The 21,813-nt window shown below is 48.3% G+C and overlaps 1 protein-coding gene across 3 annotated transcripts in view; it reads right to left on the reverse strand.

Moving 5' to 3' along the window:
* The window catches only part of SLC1A7 (solute carrier family 1 member 7), a 149,598-nt gene that overhangs the window by 33,219 nt on the left and 94,566 nt on the right, over window positions 1-21,813 (reverse strand). For all 3 annotated transcript variants that reach the window (XM_075320098.1, XM_075320100.1, XM_075320099.1), the window contains exon 4: window positions 14,518-14,560. In XM_075320098.1, the coding sequence (XP_075176213.1) occupies window positions 14,518-14,560 (43 nt within the window). The remainder of the gene's footprint in view (window positions 1-14,517; window positions 14,561-21,813) is intronic.

Here is a 21,813-nt window from a genome sequence, read left to right on the forward strand (position 1 = left end):
AAGGGCTGTGGGACATGGCGTCTGTGTAGCATTTGAGGGAATTAGGAGATCGGGGGCCAAGGCTACTTGTTGCCGATTCCGGTCGGGTGGCAGGAATGGGTGGAGTTGGTGAAGGCGGATTTTATGGAGCCTGGTTACATGGGACGAGTGTTGGGGGTTTGGTCGTTGTTTAGTGGGATTTTCAGCAGGTCGGTCTGTTTCGGTTATAGGTTACGAGTTGGTGGCGTGGGCTTTCTTGTTTAAAAAATGCAAGGGGTTCGGGACGCGACAAAGGATTTTCTGGAGCAGCAGGCGATGAGGGGTTTTCGAAAGCAGTCGCGGGACACAAGGCGGCCTATAACGTTCCCATTGTTGGTTCGTTTGGTGGGGTGTTTGGGGGGAGATATGCTCGTCTCCTTATGAACGAGCCTTGTCCACGGTTGCCGTTGTATTGGCGTTCTTTGGGGCCTTTCGCATTGGAGAATTGGTTAGCCCGGCTAGGCAAGCTGTAGGCGGACTGTTGATGGAGGATGTGAGGCTTAGGATGGATAGAGTGGAATGCCGGCTACGGTTTTCAATGATGGATCAAGTGGGCCGTGGACGCCTGGTGGTGTTGTTTGAATTTCGAGGGCACCAGCTATACCCGGTGGTACAGGTGACAGAGTTTTTGAAGGTGCGGGGTGGTTGCCCCGGTGTTTTCCTTAGGCATGTGGATGGATCCGCTATATAGCGATTCCAGTTTATCGCAGTGCTGAAGACGGCTTTAGTACGGGTGGGGGAGGAGCCAAGGGATTACGGGTCCCACTCCTTCCGGATTGGGGCAGCGAATGAAGCCGCTAGGTGGGGGCTGAGTGAGGATTGGATTTGGCGGATTGGGAGATGGTGGGGAGCTTTGCTGACGGATGTTTGTCAGGACGGTCGCCAGCTCGGAGTGGGGATGACGGAAGCCCGTCTGAAATTGCTCGGAATTCGGGGCATGACCTGGGGGAGAGTTCGCCCTGAGGTGGCGTATTATAGCCGTATTGATCGGGAACCGGATGTGTTAATTCTGCATGTGGGAAGGAATGACCTTAGAGTGAGGGCGGCGAGAGAGTTGGAAAGGGATGTCAAGTTTGACTTGTTGCATTTGTGGAAGGCGTTCCCTGGTATTTGATTGTAGAGTCCGATATCATAGCAGGAGACAGTGGCGTTTCGCGAGGTCGGTGGATTGAATTAACAGGGCCCGGGTAAAAAATTGAACCGGGCAATTGGCAGGTTCGTAGCACGAAATGGGGGATTGGTGGTCCGACATAGAGAGCTGGAGGAGTCCACCGAGCAGTGTTTGAGGCGAGATGGGGTCCATCTCACGGACATAGGTTTGGATTTGTGGATGTTGGGTTTGTGGGATGGCTTAGAGCACGCAATGGGGCTGTGGAGGGCCCGGGCCAAGTAAGGTGTCACTTGGCCGGTCTGTGGCGGGGTGATAGGTCCGTTCAGAGAGGTTGGGAGTACCGACAGTTGGTTTGTTGGTATGAAGCCACTCAGGGGGACTGGCTTCGGTTTGGATGGGAACTTGTGGGCAGAGGTCCTGCAGGTTCTGGGGAGGGGTAATTAACGATGGAACGTTATTACCCCACACTTCGGGTCGGTTGGTCACGGCCGAGGTGGTCCTCTGGGCCGGTTGGAGGTTACGGCCGGGGGATAGGAATGATGGTTGGCCTCTCGGAAGGATCTATCAGGTGTGGTTTGTGGGGAATAAGTATATATGTACAGGTTATGTGTTATCAATGGGTGGCATGTGGAGCCACGAGTTTGGGTACATATATACTGTTAAATAAAGCTGTGGCCATTCGTGCAATAAAGTCGTAGTCTGTTTCGTTATTTTAGGTACAGTTGGTAAGGGGAAGTTTTACATTGAAGACCCGCTTATCCCTATAGATACGTCAAGATGGGCAGTGAGCCCCATAGGGGTGAACAGGCCCCATGACGATCGGGAGGGTTCAGGGTAGGAAAGGGTTAAGGTATATGGCTAGAAGGTTGTATATGGGGCTTTTGGATTGGTGGGAGAAACGGCAAAGGGGATTGGGGGATAGACTGGAAGGGGTGGGGTGTTGCAGGGGGGTATAAAGGGGGCTGTGCATAGGTCACTGCCTCTTTTGTCATACAACCAGTGTGTCCCACCCGCCCGCCCTGCAATAATGTATATATAATAAAAAAAAAAAAGAAAAATGATGAATAAATAATAAGATAAATAAAAATAAATAAATAAAAAAAAAAACAATAATAAAAAATAAAAAACAAGTTATACGGGGGTGGAAGTATCATAAAAAAAAAAAAGGAAAAGTTTTTTGTTGTCACAGCGGGGTGATAGGTCTGTTCAGAGAGGTTGGGAGTACCGACAGTCGGTTTGTTGGTATGAAGCCACTCAGGGGGACTGGCTTCGGTTTGGATGGGAACTTGTGGGCGGAGGTCCTGCAGGTTCTGGGGAGGGGTAATTAACGATGGAACGTTATTACCCCACACCTCGGGTCGGTTGGTCACGGCCGAGGTGGTCCTCTGGGCCGGTTGGAGGTTACGGCCGGGGGATATCAATGATGGTTGGCCTCTCGGACGGATCTATCAGGTCTGGTTTGTAGAGAATAAGTATATACAGTTAGGTCCAGAAATATTTGGACAGTGACACAAGTTTTGTTATTTTAGCTGTTTACAAAAACATGTTCAGAAATACAATTATATATATAATATGGGCTGAAAGTGCACACTCCCAGCTGCAATATGAGAGTTTTCACATCCAAATCGGAGAAAGGGTTTAGGAATCATAGCTCTGTAATGCATAACCTCCTCTTTTTCAAGGGACCAAAAGTAATTGGACAAGGGACTCTAAGGGCTGCAATTAACTCTGAAGGCGTCTCCCTCGTTAACCTGTAATCAATGAAGTAGTTAAAAGGTCTGGGGTTGATTACAGGTGTGTGGTTTTGCATTTGGAAGCTGTTGCTGTGACCAGACAACATGCGGTCTAAGGAACTCTCAATTGAGGTGAAGCAGAACATCCTGAGGCTGAAAAAAAAGAAAAAATCCATCAGAGAGATAGCAGACATGCTTGGAGTAGCAAAATCAACAGTCGGGTACATTCTGAGAAAAAAGGAATTGACTGGTGAGCTTGGGAACTCAAAAAGGCCTGGGCGTCCATGGATGACAACAGTGGTGGATGATCGCCGCATACTTTCTTTGGTGAAGAAGAACCCGTTCACAACATCAACTGAAGTCCAGAACACTCTCAGTGAAGTAGGTGTATCTGTCTCTAAGTCAACAGTAAAGAGAAGACTCCATGAAAGTAAATACAAAGGGTTCACATCTAGATGCAAACCATTCATCAATTCCAAAAATAGACAGGCCAGAGTTAAATTTGCTGAAAAACACCTCATGAAGCCAACTCAGTTCTGGAAAAGTATTCTATGGACAGATGAGACAAAGATCAACCTGTACCAGAATGATGGGAAGAAAAAAAGTTTGGAGAAGAAAGGGAACGGCACATGATCCAAGGCACACCACATCCTCTGTAAAACATGGTGGAGGCAACGTGATGGCATGGGCATGCATGGCTTTCAATGGCACTTGGTCACTTGTGTTTATTGATGACATAACAGCAGACAAGAGTAGCCGGATGAATTCTGAAGTGTACCGGGATATACTTTTAGCCCAGATTCAGCCAAATGCCGCAAAGTTGATCGGACGGCGCTTCATAGTACAGATGGACAATGACCCCAAGCATACAGCCAAAGCTACCCAGGAGTTCATGAGTGGAAAAAAGTGGAACATTCTGCAATGGCCAAGTCAATCACCAGATCTTAACCCAATTGAGCATGCATTTCACTTGCTCAAATCCAGACTTAAGACGGAAAGACCCACAAACAAGCAAGACCTGAAGGCTGCGGCTGTAAAGGCCTGGCAAAGCATTAAGAAGGAGGAAACCCAGCGTTTGGTGATGTCCATGGGTTCCAGACTTAAGGCAGTGATTGCCTCCAAAGGATTCGCAACAAAATATTGAAAATAAAAATATTTTGTTTGGGTTTGGTTTATTTGTCCAATTACTTTTGACCTCCTAAAATGTGGAGTGTTTGTAAAGAAATGTGTACAATTCCTACAATTTCTATCAGATATTTTTGTTCAAACCTTCAAATTAAACGTTACAATCTGCACTTGAATTCTGTTGTAGAGATTTCATTTCAAATCCAATGTGGTGGCATGCAGAGCCCAACTCGCGAAAATTGTGTCACTGTCCAAATATTTCTGGACCTAACTGTATGTACAGGTTATGTGTTATCAATGGGTGGCATGTGGAGCCACGAGTCTGGGTACATATATACTGTTAAATAAAGCTGTGGCCATTCGTGCAATAAAGTTGTAGTCTGTGTCGTTATTTTAGGTACAGTTGGTAAGGGGAAGTTTTACATTGGAGACCCGCTTATCCCTATAGATACGTCATGAAATTTGCCTCAACATGCAAGGATCCTCCACCATGCTTCATTGTTACCTGCAGACATTATTGTACCACTCTCTAGCCATTTGGCAAACAGACTTCCTTTTGTTACGGCCAAATATTTGACTCATCGGTCCACAGCATCTGTTGCCATCTTTCTGCACCCCAGTTCCTATGTTTTCATGCATAATTTAGTCTATTAGCCTTGTTTCCATGTCACCATTCATCCATGAAAACCGCTTTTGGCCAGATGCCTCCAAAAAGTACATGAGTGTAACTTCCCAATGCATCCACTTCTTGGCCGATAGCAGTGCTGCACATCATCCAATTTTGAGTGTAAGTAAGCATGATGTGTCTTTCATCTGCTGCACTAAGTTTTCTTGGTGCTTCTTCTTGAAAACCCAATCTACTATCAAATTATTGCCTGGGACAGACCTTGCTGATGTAGTATAACTACATTGTGTCTTGTTCCTGTGCTCAGTCTTGCCATGGTGTGGGACCTGTGACATGAAACTAATCTACAACCTCAGCATTGTAACATAGTTTAGCGGTTCACCTAATTTCAAGCCTCCCACACTGCTGTTTCTGTTTCAGTTAATGACTGGTTCAACCTAGATATGAAAATGATGATCCTTATCAGTGATCATTGATTTAGTATAATTGGTTACTTATACATCTGACTGTAAGCCAACAAAATGTTGATTTTCTGCAGGCTTACCTAGAAGAATTGATGCTTTCATGTTGTTTTGAAGGCAAAGGGCAGACACCAAATATTGATGTGATTTAGATTTCTCTTTTCTTCATTCACTTTGCATTTTGTTAATTGATTAAAAAAACTATTAACACTTCCATTGTTTAAAGCATTCTTACTTTGCAGCATAAACATATACATTAAAGAGGTTGTCCCCTACTTTTACATTGATGGCCTATCCTTAGGGTGGCTTTGCACGTTGCAACATCGCACGTGCGATATCGGTGGGGTCAAATCGAAAGTGACGCACATCCGGCGTCACTTTCAACATCGTTGTGTGTAAATTCTAGATGATACGATGAACGAGCGCAAAAGCGTCTTTATCGTATCATCGGTGCAGGCTCCGACTTTTCCATAATTACGCTGCCGCGACAGGTACGATGCTGTTCCTCGTTCCTGCGGCAGCACACATCGCTGTGTGTTACGCCGCAGGAGCGAGGAACTTCACCTTACCTGCCGCCGGCGGCTCTACGGAAGGAAGGAGGTGGACGGGATGTTTACATCCTGCTCATCTCCGCCCCTCCGCCGCTATTGGCTGCCTGCCGTGTGACGTCGCTATGACGCCGCACGACCCGTCCCCTTAGGAAGGAGGCGGGTCGCCGGCCAGAGCGACGGTCGCAGGGCAGGTGAGTGCATGTGAAGCTGGCATAGCGATAATTTTCGCTACGCCAGCTATCACAAGATATCGGACCTGCGACGGAGGCGGGGACTATCGCGTGCGACATCGCAGCATTGGCTTGCGATGTCGCAACGTGCAAAGCCCGCCTAAGAATAGGTCATCAATGTCCGATCGGCTGGGGTCTGACACCCCGCAACGCTGCCGATTAGCTATTCTCAGTCCCGGTGGCGGCAGCAGGGAGCTGGAAATGCTCAGTTTTCTGATAGCGGCCGTGGCCGGGTATTGCACATCCACCTCCTATTGAGCTGAATAGAAGGCGGATGTGCAGTACCGGCTGCAGCCGCTATCAGAAGACGGAGTGTGACGCCCTGGACTAGCCAGGTAGTCACAAACACAACATCACACACACCCCTTCCCCTGGTTAGGCAACAACAGTCAAACAAAATCCTTGTTGCCGTCCTCCAAGCTTGATGTCCACAACAGGTGGGGCGGAGCCAGGGGGTTGGCCCCACCCACCGAGGAGTTCACAGGCCTGGAGGTGGGAAAAGTAGTCAGTTTTAGTGGAGTTGAGTTGAGTGGAGGAGTGGAGAGGAGAGAGAAACTGTGGTGTCTGGGTAGGAGCCCAGGCACGTACAGCAAGGTCGGCAGACGGTGGTGGCCGTCTGCAGGAGTGGTGCAGGTCAGCGGAACTGTAGGACCGGACACAGGCGGTGGCCCGCCGGTACCGAGCCGGGGAGCAGATCTGTACCAAGCACAAAGGCAGGGCCATCAGACCCCGACCAGGCTAGGAGCCGCCGAAAAAGTCAAATCCGATAGTGACCGGGACCCCAGGGGTTCACTCACACTTAAGACCCGACAAAAGGCAACCGTCCACACAGTGAGGATAAAAAGCCACCACCAGAGGCTAGAGATCCAAGGGCCAGCGCCTGCGGGCAAAACGGGCTCCCTCGGTACATACACGCCGGGGAGCGGACTACCAGTGGGAAACCGTCGGCGTCAATACATTCACAGCGGTGCAGGGAAAGACAGCCACCATCAACCTGTCCGGGGAGAGCAAAGACACTACAGCCGGCTGCGGGACCCGTCCATCCAGCCGTTTGGTTTACCAGAGACTCTGTGAATCTGTACCTGAGTGTGTACAACAGTGCCATCCGGCACCGCGCCGCGCTGTCTCCGCAACCCTGCACCCCGGCCTTCCTGCTTCCCCGTCCACTACCGGGCCCCGGGATCACCGACCCCAACCCACGGAGGGGTTAACACCTAGCTGCTCCCCGCCATCGCTCCCGGGAGACCCGTCACCAGCAGCGGCGGTGCCCACCATCACCACGACCCGTGGGTGGCGTCACGAACTATCTCCCCAAAAACCACCCAACATCCCTTTTCACTCGGGGGCGAGGAGCGCTGCTCGAGTCCCCAGGTCCGGCCCACCGCTCGAGCCACCGAGCAGCAGCAGCCCCGAACCCGAGCGTAGCGAGCGCGGCCCCTCCGCCCGCGACAGAAGCAGCTTTGGATCTGAGCATTTCCGGCTGCCTGCTGCCACTGCCAGGACCGAGAACAGTTGATCAGGGGGTGTGTGGTGTCAGACCCTGGCCGATCGGACATTGATGACCAATTCTAAGGATAAGCCATTAATGTAAAAGTAGGGGACAACCTCTTTAAGAGCAGGAACTGAGAATTACAGCCAGTATATGGGACAGTACCACTTTTGTTCTGTATATTGCGTGTAATTCTCAGTATCTTTATTATTCTGTATACGGTAATTCACTGTCACAGGCTTTGTATATTCACTTTGCTTTTTGTTAAATGCACCTGCCTTAAACTTTTGCACAGCACTATGCATATATCACTGTATATTCTCCATATGGCAAGCTGGTACTGTGCACGATAGGAGTCAGGTAAGACGTCATTTCATTACTATCAAGGGGCAGGATTACAATAATAAGTCTTGAGGTAGACGGCAGAGGATCACACAGCTGACAATAGATGGACACAGTTCTGCTGCTCCTCACCCTCCCTGCACAGTGACCTCCGCTCGTGCCACAACACCACATGGCACGTGCCCAACGCCGGCGGAATGGAGTCCTGGATTCTTCTACAATAATCATTTCTACCTAAACTGCCTGTGTGGATATGGACATGTTTGGAAACCACAGCTGCATAATATCTTCTTGACAGTTTAGAAGACCCACACTTAGTTCTCCTTTAGGGCTACATTCACACATCTGTTTCACATGTCCTACTGATGTCAGTTTTTGTTAAATGGACATCATACAAACCCATAGAGCTCCGTTGATCCATTTACGCATTAGTTTAAAAAGGATCCATGGGTTCCATTAGCTTATCCTGTTCTCATCCGTTTGGTGGATCAGGCTCAGACTCATTCGGACCAGCGTATTATATGTGTGTGTGTCGCCCCCGCGTCAGCAGCCGGGCTTCTCAGATCCGGATCTGCGGTGGCTCGAGGGATCTCCGGACCCAGGGGTCGGGGTCGCGCGGCCACTCGGATAAAAAGGGGGGATATTTACAGGGGATGATGTGGAAAGTTTGTGACGCCACCCGTGGTGTATGGTAAGGTGGAGTACCACGCTGCGGTTGGGAGTACCCGGTGGCGATGGTGTGGGCAGCCAGGTATTTAACCCCTCCACGAGTAGGGGGGATGCCCCGGGACTCGATGAGGGTGACGGGGAGGTGCCATTGCGACGGTAAGGGTCACCTGTGTACTCACTCAGTCCAATAACGCTGACATTGACAACTGTGGTAAACCAAAGTTCTTGACATCGCTGCCACTGGGAGGAAGCACGCCTGGATCCCGTGCCCGTTGGTGTTGCCTGTTAGTCTGTGACGTTTGCCTTGTCACCTTGTCTTCTAGTTGGTCCCTTTAGTGTGAAACTAATCGGGTCCCGCTCACCAGTATGGCTAACTGGATGAGCTTGCTCTCAGAGTTCACGGTTGGGATTTTCTGGATCGTATGTTTGGAAAGTCCTACCCCGCTACTACCCCAATTTTGGAGCGGGTGGAGAACGGATCTTAAAGGCTCCGTCCCCGTCGGGAAAAATTGCCAGGACGCCTGAAGCTATTCCTGACCTAGGATCCACATACCCCGTCGTGCCCTGGCCCCTGCCCGGTGATGGCACAAGGCCGCCGGCTGTCCTCCTTGACCGGGGTCCAGCTCCTACCAGGCCCAGACCAACGTCTGCCACCTAGTAGTTCTAAAGAGCCCAGCTCCTGACCTCCTCTCTCTTTCACCTCCAACACTACACTGAACTGCTCCTGACACTCCTGACCTCCCCTTAACCAACCCCCCATGTGGGCGACCCTATTCCACTCAGGCCGTCCACTGGTGCGTCTGGTGGGTGTGGTGCAGAGTGTTACCAGGATTTTGATTAGCTTATTCTTGGCAACACCAAAGGTCAGGGACCCGTGACCAAGGAGGAGGTGGATACTGTGCAGAAGGGCAGATTGCACAATACCCTGTGACGACCTGATAGGCCAGGGCGTCACATGTGCGCTGTCCCTATTGACATGGGATAACACATGGACAGAATATGGGCAAAAGTTACTCAGTATGACTGTTCAGATGACTTTTTTTTTTCAACACGGACTGAGAGTCTGTCTAAAAAAACGCAGTATGCACTAGTTTAATCCATATTTCTGATGATACTTGCCTATTCAAGTGTATGGATGCACAAAAAAGAAATCGTATCGAATATTGATCATCCATATTGCATCCGATTTTTACAGAGACATTGCAATTATTAACACTTTGACTTTGAAAATGTTTTAAACTGCGGATGTATGAAAACAGATGTCGTATGGATAACATATGGATGAAAAAAATCAACATACTAATGAAGAGGTATCAGAGAGCATCAGCGCTCACTTCCTACAGATACGAGAGGCTGGGCTACTGATAACTCTTTGGCTTTACCCAGAAAGAAATGAGATAGGATGATGAACCTTTACATTTATTCCACATACTCTCCACTAATGACAACACACTTCTTACATCGGTATTCCAAGTTCTGTAAGCCTAGCAAAAAGAAGGATTTCGGTTGTGCCTCAAACCAGACATCCGTAGCAGCCATGGCACCAGAAATGGTATGAAATTTAAAACCCTTGAGGTATTTCTTCAGGTTTGGAAACAGATGATAGTCGGAGGGAACTAGATCTGGTGAATAAGGTGGGTGGTCAACCAGCTGGAAGCCCAGCTCTGCCAGTTTTGCCGTGGTCGCTTGTGTAGTGTGAGCGGAGGCATTGTCTTGGAGGAAGAAGATTCCTTTGGACAGCTTGCTGCGCCTTTTGGCCTTCAGAGCTGCCTTCAATTGGTCAAAAAGTTCAATGTAATACCTTCCATTGATGTTGGAACCCTTTTAAAGGTAGTCCACTAGCAGCACGCCCTCCTTATCCCAGAACACAGGCACCATCACCTTATGGCTGATTTTTGCACCCTGAACTTCTTTGGATGAGGAGAACCACTGTGCCTCCATTCTGTTGACTGCTCCTTGTTTGTAGGGTCATACAAATAAATCCAGGTCTCATCAATAGTGACCAGTTGATCTAGAAAGTTCTTATCAGTCTGGAAACGCTGACAAATGGACTGGGAAGATTTCCCCCGCATGCTTCTCTGATCTGTTGTCAAACATTTGGGGACCCACTTTGCAGATAGTTTCCTCATGTTCATGGATAATGACACAAACACGTTCAAGGGAAATCCCCATGATGTCTGCTATTGCTTTAGTTGACATTCGTGGATTCTCCAGTATGAGGTTGTGCACACCATTGACGATCTCCGAAACAACAACCACTCTCGCTCGTCCAGGACGTTCCTCATCATTGGTGCTGAAGTGGCCCGTTTTAAATTTGACAACCCAGTTCTTAACTGTGGAATATGAAGGGCATTGATCCCCCAATGTCTGCGACATATCACCATGAATATCCTTTGCGGACTTTCTCTGCTGAAATAATTATTTTATCCCTTCTCTGCTCTCAGTTGCTGTGAATATCGCATTAGACTCCGACATTTTGTTTTCCCGCGTGCGTAGAACACTGTTGCCCTAAGCAACAAACACAACATTTTGAAAACATATATTAGACACATAAGGGAAAACATACGGATTGAGAAAAGGTTGTCTGAGTAGTGGACAATCCCTTTAAATCATATGATCACAAGTGAATAGATTAATTGTACAAACAATAAACAAGCAAATAATGTAGAAGATAAAGTTGTGACCCTATCACTTTAGAAACAGATGAAATGTTTATTGGTCTTGTGTCGCCCGGGGACCAGGGGTACTCAGACCCGGGCCACGGGGTCACTTCTGTGGGTATCACGGTGGCGTGACCCGGTCTGTGATCCCAGGCTCCACAGTAAAAGGGGATTTGGTATGGGAGATTGTCCGTGATGCCACCCACGGTTGTGGTGAGATTGGAACACCACCGCTGCTCTGGACGGGGATCCCGGGAGTGATGGTATGGAGCAGCTAGATGTTAGTTCTCCCCTCTGTGGGTAGGGGGTTGGTTGTCCCGGGGCCCGGTGAGGTAGGTGGATGGGTAGCAGGCGGGTTACGGGGCCTGGTGAGGTGCAGGGTCGCGGGTGCCGCACGGCACGGTGGTACTCACTCAGCCGGAAATGATGATGACACAGTTCTCAGTAAAACACACGGCTGGATGGACGGGTCCCACAGACGGCTGCGGTTGTTGTTTCTCCCCTGACCCAGTTTGGTGGTGTAAGTCCTTTCTTTCACCTCCGTGCACACTCCTCCTGCGTTCCGGTTTCCAGCTGGCTCCCCGGTTCAGTACTGGTGGGCCACCGCCCAGCCCCGGCTACCTACGGTTCCACCAACTGTCTTCCCGGCTCCCTGCAGATGGCCACTACCGTCTGCCTGACTTTCTGTACGAGGGCCCTAGGCTCCAACCTAGGCCCCTGGCTATGTCTGCCTCTCTGCAGACCTCCTCTCTCTTACTTTGCCTGAACTTGACTGGGCTTGTTTCCTGCCTCAGGTCAGCCAAACTCCTGGGTGGGCGTCTCCATCTCCTGACTCCACCCACCTAGTGTGTCTGTCTGAGCCCGAGAAAGAAAGCAGGTCACTTTGGGGATGTCTGCTGTGAACTGCTGGGGGTGGGGGTGTGTGTTGTTATCTGTGGCCCCTGGCTTGTCCAGGGCGCCACAGTCTTATTAAGCAAATTGGGTTTTTTTTAACTGAAGATTGGGGAAATTTTGAAACGTGTAATGTAAATAAGACAATAAATGTTTTATGTTCCCAAAGAGATGGAGACTGATTTTTTTTAAAAAAAATTTTGTATAAAAAAATCTACACATCTGTGTACGGTATATTAAAACGAACATACGATGATACACAGATTGGAATTCGGGTGAAAATTGTCTATTTTTTTTCTGCACGAAACATTGGGTGACTTTTTCATACAGTCATCTAAACCTGGCTTCAATTCTATGGGGAGCTATTAAAACACAAATGCCTTGTTTTTACTTTAGTTTTCCTCCAGGTTTTGTCCTTTTTAAAGGGAATCTGTCAGATGATTTTGTAGTACAATACTAATGTTATGTTTAAATAGTGGTTAAGGAGACCTCCCTGGATCAGCAACTTTTGTAGCTTTTGCTCTTCCTGTTATCTTGTTGTAAGCTCCGTAAATTTCAGTAGTAACTAGTCAATCATATGTAAATACAAACTGCATATGCCCTGCTCCCACCTCCCACCTCTCAGTGCTGGCATCGGTGATAATAAATCTGAACTCAATTTGCACTGCTGCCCCCACCCATACTCCCTTCCACCTCTCAGCAGTGAAAATGAATGCAGTGGGAGGTGGGTGGGGGGAGCAGTGAATATGTAAATTGTATTTACATATATTTGACTAGTGTGCAGTAGAGATGAATTAACCTGAGGTTTGAGGTTCGGGTTCATAAACAGACGACAAAAAAAACAAAGTTTGGATTCAAATTTTGAGTGCGTTATGAGTGCAACCACTCAACTGAGCAACACTAGGCTTTGGTATGAGTGATGCTCAGCCCTGTGAGAGCCGCATGCAGTGGCTTGCACTGGGGGTAAAATAAGTATGATCAGATGTAATGTATGCACACACAAAAAAAAAAAAAATGTTGAAAAGCCACCATCCTCCCCCAGAAGTGTTCTGTTTATGGCTGCCAGCATGTGGGTAGAGTCACAAACTGCTCAATTACAGACTTCCATTGAGGTTCGGATCAAGTTGGGGGTCACAAACCAAACTTTAAGATTCGGATGTACCTGCAGAACCAAACTTCCAAAGGCTCGCTCATCTCTAGTATACAAGAGACAAAGTTCCCCAGAGCTTACAACAATATAACAGGATAAGGTAGAACAATAAAATTTACTGATCCTGAAAGGTCTGTTTAAGCCCTATTTAATGATAATATTAGTATTGTACTATGAAATCACCTGACAGGTTGACTTTAACTGATCCATTGCTGAGAGTCAATAGACAAATAAAAGTTCAAACAATTTAGCTGCTTGGTTGAAAAGAAAATGGATGAGAACAAAGCAGAAGCAGCACAGAGAACACGCCATAGATGTTAAATTAGACACGGATGTGTAAATGCAGCCTAATAGTATGAAGAAGATAATGATTGTTCCATCAGTATATAGATAATGTGAAATAATGATAGAGAACAACATAAAAGCCAAGGAAGCTAATAGCAAAACCAAGCAAGATCTTTCTACTTTTCAACATGTGAAAGAAAAGTTGTAATCAGGTTAATTACTGACGGCTACTACTCTACTATGTATCCTGAAAGATGCCCTTAGGCTATGACCGCACTTTGCGTTTTCACCTGCGTTTCGGCAGCATTTTGAGCTGCAGCGTTTTAATGCCAAAACGCATGCGTTTTGATTTTCCATGATAGTCTATGGAAAATGATAAATTCCTATCCGCACTTTGCGTTTCAAAACGCTGCGTTAAATTTGCATAATTTGTGGCGAAAAACATGCGTTCAAAGAAGCAGCATGTCAGTTATTTTTGCCATTTCTGCAGCGTTTTGATAACATTGAAGTCAATGAGAAGTAGCAAAAAGCAACAAACATCAAAATTCCAGCGTTTTACAGAAACAATGCGTTTTTTTACTTCAAAAACTCATGCCTTTCTGACATTAAAATAATGGAATAAAATGTCCCTTTACACACACACACATAGTCCAACAATTAAACGAATGAAAATTATGATATTACTATTTTAGCAATAATTATTATAAAACCGCTATAATTTCATGAAAAATAACTATTTTCTTTATAAATTCAAAAATTATATGTTTTGCTTTTTTTCTCTTTTTTCATTCTGTTTGACTATTTATTTAGCAGTGTCTTGATGTTCAAAACGCATCTGTCAAAACGCAAGGGAAAAAGCATGTATATAGCGCTGAAAACGCATCTAAAACGCGGTAAATATGCATGCGTTTTCAGCGCTAAAGGTCTGGAAAAGGCAACTTTGGCTAAATCAATTAAAGACAAAACGTGCATTCTGAACTGCAAGTAGGACAACGCAAAGTGCGGTCATACCCTTATGGCATTCATACATTAAGCATACATAAAGTATATAGCTACATCAAAGAATACAACACAAACGTTACATTACACAGACGTAAAACAAATAAATATGTGAGCAGAAGAAATAAAATTCCTGAAACCTTAAACAATTGAACAGCTGATATACAGTGCGACTGACCTGCTTAAAAGTTGCCTCCACCAGATTTGAAGGAAACATGTTCCTAGAATGAAAAAAAAAGTCATTTTAGCTTTTTTATTTGGAATATTTTGGCTGAAAAATCGTGTAAAAAAATTGGTGCATAACACCAGTTTTTTTTAGCATTGTTTCGGTTTGTTCTACAAGATTTTTGTAAATGGGTTTTTTTAATCATTTTTTGCTTTAATTGATTCATTAGCAAAAGTTGGAATATTTTGTTCTAGCAGAAACATCCCAAGAATTGACATGTTGCTTTTTTTTTTAATCAAAAATTTACTTTGTGTGTGTGTGTGTGTGTTACACAGATTGAGTATATGGGGTGCATCTTCTTGCTGCATGTATCAGGGGTGCGCACCCATTCAAGTCAGTAGGTGCGTGTGACATGACGGACTGCACTCAGATGTCATCCGAGTGCAGTATAGTATAGGCCAAGACAGACAATGGAGAAGATGGAGAAATTATGTTCTCCATCTTCCCTGCATCTGCACTTTTTTTTAGAAACCTTTTTATAATGAGGATTTTTCAGCCTGAAAAATCTTGTGTACATATTGTGAGGTAGTGGCCAGCTATATTGTAAATGGCCGCTATGTATTGCAGAGGCGAAGATCCTCTGCGACATAAACCTGGAACGTTTACTCTGAGACTTGTAGTTCCACATGTCTTGCTAATGTAACAAGGGCCAGGTGTACGAATTGTGAGAGTGCTGGGCGGCTCTGGCTATTCCCATACCTTCATCCATGGTGTGTCTGGTGTATTATTACATAAGAGTGTTTGGTCACAAGGTCTCTCTGCGCTTGGAAGCAGTTTTCTTCCTGGAGGTACCCATCGAGGAGACCATGTGTGTTTAGAGCCGGCTGCAGACTTCCTAGCATCCCATTGGCAAGGAGGCCAGGTGTGTGTGGGGCCTATGATCGCTCTGTGTTTGGGAAGCAGAAGACCTTCTGAGGGTCTGGCCTGACAGAATCCAGTGAGTGGAGCAGGTCACAGATCCTGGTCTTCCTTAGGCTATGTGCGCACTAGGCCGTTTTACCTGCGGATTTACCCGCGGATTTGCTGTGGAAATTTCTTGAGAAATGTCTGCAATCTTTGTGCAGACATTTCCCAGCAAATCCTATGAGAAAAAAAAATAGCTGTGCGCACACTGCGGATTTTTCTCAAGAAATTTCCTTGAGAAGATTTTCTTGAGAAAATTTCTTGAGAAACTTCACATTTCTAGTGCGCACAAAGCCTAAACGTTAGTGCTGACAGAAGTCAGTGTATGGAGCATTATATCGAATAGACCTGGCTCACTGAATATAATAGGGTGCTCTGGAGAAAATAATCAGCTGAAATCCAAAATGAATCTCCGGCACTCCAATGGAAGAATAAGAACAAAGTCTGGGTTTCTTTGGTGTTTTTTATTGTGAAAAAAAGAAAGAAGTCTGTCTCAACGTTTCGGTCACAATGGGACCTTTATCGAGAGTATTATCAGACTATGTAAAAAAAGAAGAAACATAAATGTTACAAAAGGAAAATATTACATGAACAAATCAGAATATATATCAGGAGGCAATTGCTCCGATTCATACATAAAGTGTACACTGTAAAATACATGATATATAATTCAGTGTATGGATGAAAATTCACATACAGAGGTATTAACATGTATATACCCAGAAACACAATGACAATAATCCAAAAGACCATTGAATACAATGAGGAAATAAAGCATATGTACATATGAAGAGATGACGGAATTGAGAAAAGCAATTTACACATACCTATGAGACAAAGGAATTGATGTATGAAAAGCACCAAGAAAGAGCGATGTGGGTCATCACTTAAAATGGGGAGAGGAGGGTTGGTACGTGTGAGCGCTGGGTGAAAAAGACAAGATGTCCATTAAGAGATCACACAGTAAATATAACACGTAATAAACTATCAAGTGTGTGTGGATACCTGTGACCATATAGCGAGATATCAAAGTCAGCCGGTCGGTGTTGCCAGAGGGATCATATAGTGGTATTCTGCAAAGGTAGGGGGCCGCAAATCAAGACTGGATATATGTTAGTAAAAACAGAGGAAAGGAGAGAGTAAGAAATGAGGGGGGGGGAAAGGGGGGGGGGTAGGAAAGGGAAAGGAATGTCATTGGAGAATGGGGCTCTTTAAAATAGTACCTGCTGGGTAGGGGTGAAGGGCTCAGTGACTACTGCACAGATAGAACACCTATCTCCTCCAAGAGGGGACAGCCTAATGAAAAAAGTGGAGAAAAACATCATTGTATGGTGAGGTAAGACCTGCATGAAAGATAGGGGACAGCGCTCACTACCTGTCAAAAGTAGTGGAGAGGTGTACAGTTGGTATTGGTATCAAGGTCCTAGATAGGATCAGTCTGGGGTTGGCAGGAATTACCCTGGTTGGCAATAACGGTCTCCTGTACTTGCTGTGGACTAATGACACCAGGTAGCGAAGGCTTATACTCTATAGGTGAAAGAGAGGAATCTCAATAGTAAGCAATGATGAGAGACATGCAGTGTATGGTGAGGTAAAACCTGCATGAAATATAGGGAACAGTACTCACTACCTGTCAAAAGTAGTGGAGTGGAATGAAGTTGGTGTTGGTATCAAGGTCCTAGATAGGATCAGTATGGAAGTAGCAGGAATTACCCTGGTGGCAGTAACGGTCTCCTGTACTTGCTGTGGACTTATAACACCAGGTAACGAACATTTATACTCTACTAGCATATGCTGCTACTCTGATCATTATTCCCAGCATTTAAGGCAGCATTGTTTCACAAGACACTGTAGCAGCCAGCCAGAACTCCTACCGGACGCAGGTCTGTACCGCTTCACACACCATGCTCATTTTTAGAGATTCCCCCCTCCCTTTAACCCCTTTCTGTGTCTTTACAAATATAGGTCCCCTATGCTCCCTATGGGTCTTCTGACCGATTCACTTCTAAGGTACAATTTATTAATTATTCTATCTGTTGATCAGTGGTTTTTGATCCATACACCTTGATATCTCTGTTGTCTCTTTCAGTGCCCCTTTGGGAATAGCCTACAGCATAGGGCATGTCCTTACGCAAGTTACTCCTTTCTGAGGTACTATATTGATGTCTCACTGCATGTCTCTCATCATTGCTTACTATTGAGATTCTTCTCTTTCACCTATAGAGTATAAATGTTCGTTACCTGGTGTTATAAGTCCACAGCAAGTACAGGAGACCGTTACTGCCACCAGGGTAATTCCTGCCACTTCCATACTGATCCTATCTAGGACCTTGATACCAACACCAACTTCATTCCTCTCCACTACTTTTGACAGGTAGTGAGTACTGTTCCCTATATTTCATGCAGGTTTTACCTCACCATACACTGCATGTCTCTCATCATTGCTTACTATTGAGATTCCTCTCTTTCACCTATAGAGTATAAGCCTTCACTACCTGGTGTCATTAGTCCACAGCAAGTACAGGAGACCGTTATTGCCAACCAGGGTAATTCCTGCCAACCCCAGACTGATCCTGTGGCGCCCCTGACCTGGTCAGGCACCACTGAGTACTGCACCCATGCTGGGGACAGTACAATACAGGTAATCCAGATGGCTGACAGGGGTGTGGAACACAGGCGCATAGTGATCAGGTCTCACACATGTACCTTTGAGAGGACCCCTGGGGATCCCAGGAGGGGGCAAAGCCTATACCTCCACTGGAATAGTGGCAGGGGGTCAAAAAGCCTCCATCTCCTCTCAAGGGGTGTGGTGGAGAGTCTGGTTGCTAGGTGGCGTAGGCAAGAACAGGAGAGGAGGAGCAGTGAGTCAGTTAGGGCAGAACTCCAGAGGGCTCAGTGAGGAGCAGACCTGTGGGGCTGATGCTGTCTAACAGCGCCCGCGCAGTGGCTACAGACGGGGGAGAACGGTCAACTAGGAGTGCTGCCTGAAAGCCAGCTTCAGCTAGAGAGTGCACGGAGTGGGAAGTACGGAGACTTCTAGAGAGCACCAGGCCCAACCGGGCGGCAGATCCCGAAGCGAGGATAGATTCACCTTTCCCTGCTAAACCTGCCGGTGTGGGGCTCTTACAGCCCACACCACAACAACCAAAAGCCGCAGCCACGTAACCGCAAGTAGGGCCCATAGGTCACAGGAGGCAAGAGGCTGGAGTGGCCTGGCCCGGGGAACAAGCACACGGCAAAACAACAAGGGGAGAGAGGCTTGGAGCATCTTCCCTGGGTGACCCCCATAGGGACTCAAAGTCGGGGTTACCCCAAACCACCAAGGGCTAAGGAAGGCGAGTTTGTAGTCACCCTCATACAGTCAGCCGGAAGGATACCTGGTTCCCACCTGGTGCATCTCAGTTACGCCCGGGTTACTCACCCTGCCACCTGAAGTGAGTAAAAACCCTGAAAGACACTCTGCCTGTGTGTGGTCATTCTGCGACTTGTGGTACTACAGCTTTACAAAGGGCCCTGGGGCTTGCCTCACTCTCAGGAGGCTACTACACCCGACTGCACCCACCATCAGCCCCAGGCGTCCTCTAACCTGCAGTGGCGGTCCCCTCTGACCGCAAATACTGAGAGTGGCGTCACGATCAAAAACCGAAGATTTCCTACCTGTGACCAGATCCAGACTAACCGTGGAGTCCCTGAAGGTAATGCACCGACACTGCATCAACGACACCTGCGGGGCTTCACATCTGGCGTCACGAACAGGATAAGGACTAGACCTGTTGAGACAGGTGACCATGTGCCTGGGCGGTCCGCTTGAAAAATTGGAAGCGCCGCCATATTGCCACCATGAAAAGCGCGCTGAAAAACAACAGCAGCCCGCGCTGGGAGAAGTTACCGCCCACGAAGAGGTGTGGCTACCCAGAGATCCCCTGCAGAGTTCTGACCTTGCCAGCTATGAGAGTGGAAGCGTCGAGAAACGGCGGAACAGAAAGGGAGCCACAAGCCTGCTGCTGGGAGAGGAGCTGCTGAAAGAGGCAGAGCAGAAACTGGACAGCTTGTTACAGGAGGCAGCGAAGAGTCCACTGCTGGGAGACCGTGCAGAAGACGGCGCAGAAGAAATGGCGTCTGACCGCAGGAACCCAGAACCAGGCTCCGCTGCCTGGTGGTACCGAGAGCTGGCCCAGTTTTGCAACCGGCTGGAGACCCGGGTCGTGGAGCAGATTCGGGAGGAACGGATGGAACTGCAGGAGATGACCGCGGCGGTTCGGGCCTATGAAGGGAGAGCTGCGCGCCGAGTGTCAGGCAGGACGGCGACGACGCAGACCCCAGTGCTACCAACAATGGGTGAGTCGAATGATGCCCCGGCCAGCGCAAGTGCCCCGACCCCTGCCGCCACGTCCGCGGCCCCTGAAGAGGCGTCCGGTGCGGCGACGCTGAAGCAGGCCGCAGCCACGCCAGGTGCGGCCCTCCAAGCCCCAGCGGCCGCAGCGATGCCCTGCTCGGCCCACCAAGACCCGGTCGCCGCAGCGATGCCCTGCCCGGCCCGCCAAGACCAGGCCGCCGCAGCGATGCCCTGCCCGGCCCGCACAGACCAGGCCGCCGCAGCGATGCCCTGCTCGGCCCGCCAAGACCAGGCCGCCGCCATGCCGGGCGCGGCCCGCCAAGACCAGGCCGCCGCCATGCCGGGCGCGGCCCGCCAAGACCAGGCCGCCGCCATGCCGGGCGCGGCCCGCCAAGACCAGGCCGCCGCCATGCCGGGCGCGGCCCGCCAAGACCAGGCCGCCGCCATACAGGGCGCGGCCCGCCAAGACCAGGCCGCCGCCATGCCGGGCGCGGCCCGCCAAGACCAGGCCGCCGCCATACAGGGCGCGGCCCGCCAAGACCAGGCCGCCGCCATACAGGGCGCGGCCCGCCAAGACCAGGCCGCCGCCATGCCGGGCGCGGCCCGCCAAGAAAAGGCTACCTCAGCATTTACCCTGGCCTGTAAGGCCAGAGCAGACACCGCTCCCCGGTCCACAGAGGTTCCTGATGGGCAGCCCACGGTGGGTGAAGACCCTGCATATTGGCAGATGAGGGCTGACCTGGAGGCCAAATTTCCACAATGGTTGGTGAGCCAGTACATACCCCCTCCGCATACCCCAAAGAGTCTCCTGATAACTCCTGCAGCAGCTACACCAAAGAGTCCCCCACCTGGGCCGGCTGAAGAGCATCCATCCCCAGCACTGCCACAGCCGGAGTGCCAAGAAGAACTAAGGGGGAGAGGAGGCCAGGAAGCAGAAGGACTGACTCCGACTCCAGTGCCACCAGCAGTAGATATATACTCGGACCCGGAGATGCTGCCCTATTCCCGCTGGGACGAGGAGGACCTGACCCCCTCTGCAGAAGAAGAGCTGCCTAAGAGCCTCACCTGGGAGCCCACAGGCATGGATCCAGCCCGCAAGACACGGCGCAGAAGAACACAGTTTGCTCCAGCACCACAGTCTCCTGAACAGAGAGCAGTCACCGCCAGAGACCTAAAGGAGAAGCGTTTGTTGAGAGAGTCCAAAGCCCAGGCCAGAGGACCCCTGTGTTATGGCATAGTGGAAGACTTTAATCTGAGAAGTGGTTATGGCTTCATTGTGGCACCAGGAATAAAAGAAGGGATATTTGTTAACAGGAGAGATGTAAGCGCTCATCTGCCTAGAGGACACCCTGGCAGAAATCTAAAGATGGGAGACTTAGTACAGTTCACCATGCATGAAGGCGAAAGAGGATTGTATGCGCTTGATGTAGCACCATGTCCCAGACAAGAAAGACAAGAAAGACAAGAAAGACAAGAAAGACAAGAAAGACAAGAAAGACAAGAAAGACAAGAAAGACAAGAAAGAAAAGACAGAGATAAAGAAACAGATACAGAAAAGGAATCAGATGCAGACCAAGAAAGGAAAGACAAAGAACCTACAGATGAAACAACCACAGACGACGAAAGAGAGCAAGAAAGTCACAGGTGCCGGTGCCCTACATGCCCACGCCCTGTTGAAAAAGAGGAGTAGAGTAAAAGAAAAGTAAGAAGAGAAGTTACTGTTTTGACAAGTTTTGTTTGCAACGTTTAAGAAATGCGCCCACAAAAACTATTGTGAGAAATAAACTTTAAGGCTATGAACTTGCTATAGCCACAAACTCTCGCAGTGTAAATAGTTACACCAGTGGCACCACCACCAGGGCCAGCCTGTTTAGGGGCTTGGCTCGTCTGCAACCAGGGGGGCCCGTCCGTAGAAAAGGGCCTTGGCTCACCTGCGACCAGAGAGCACGCCTGTTTATGGGGCCTTGGCTCACCACCACAAAGAGGGTACCTGGTCAGCACCAACTGTG

This window comes from Anomaloglossus baeobatrachus, chromosome 8 (assembly GCF_048569485.1).
Source record: "Anomaloglossus baeobatrachus isolate aAnoBae1 chromosome 8, aAnoBae1.hap1, whole genome shotgun sequence".
Classification (NCBI taxonomy): domain Eukaryota; kingdom Metazoa; phylum Chordata; class Amphibia; order Anura; family Aromobatidae; genus Anomaloglossus; species Anomaloglossus baeobatrachus.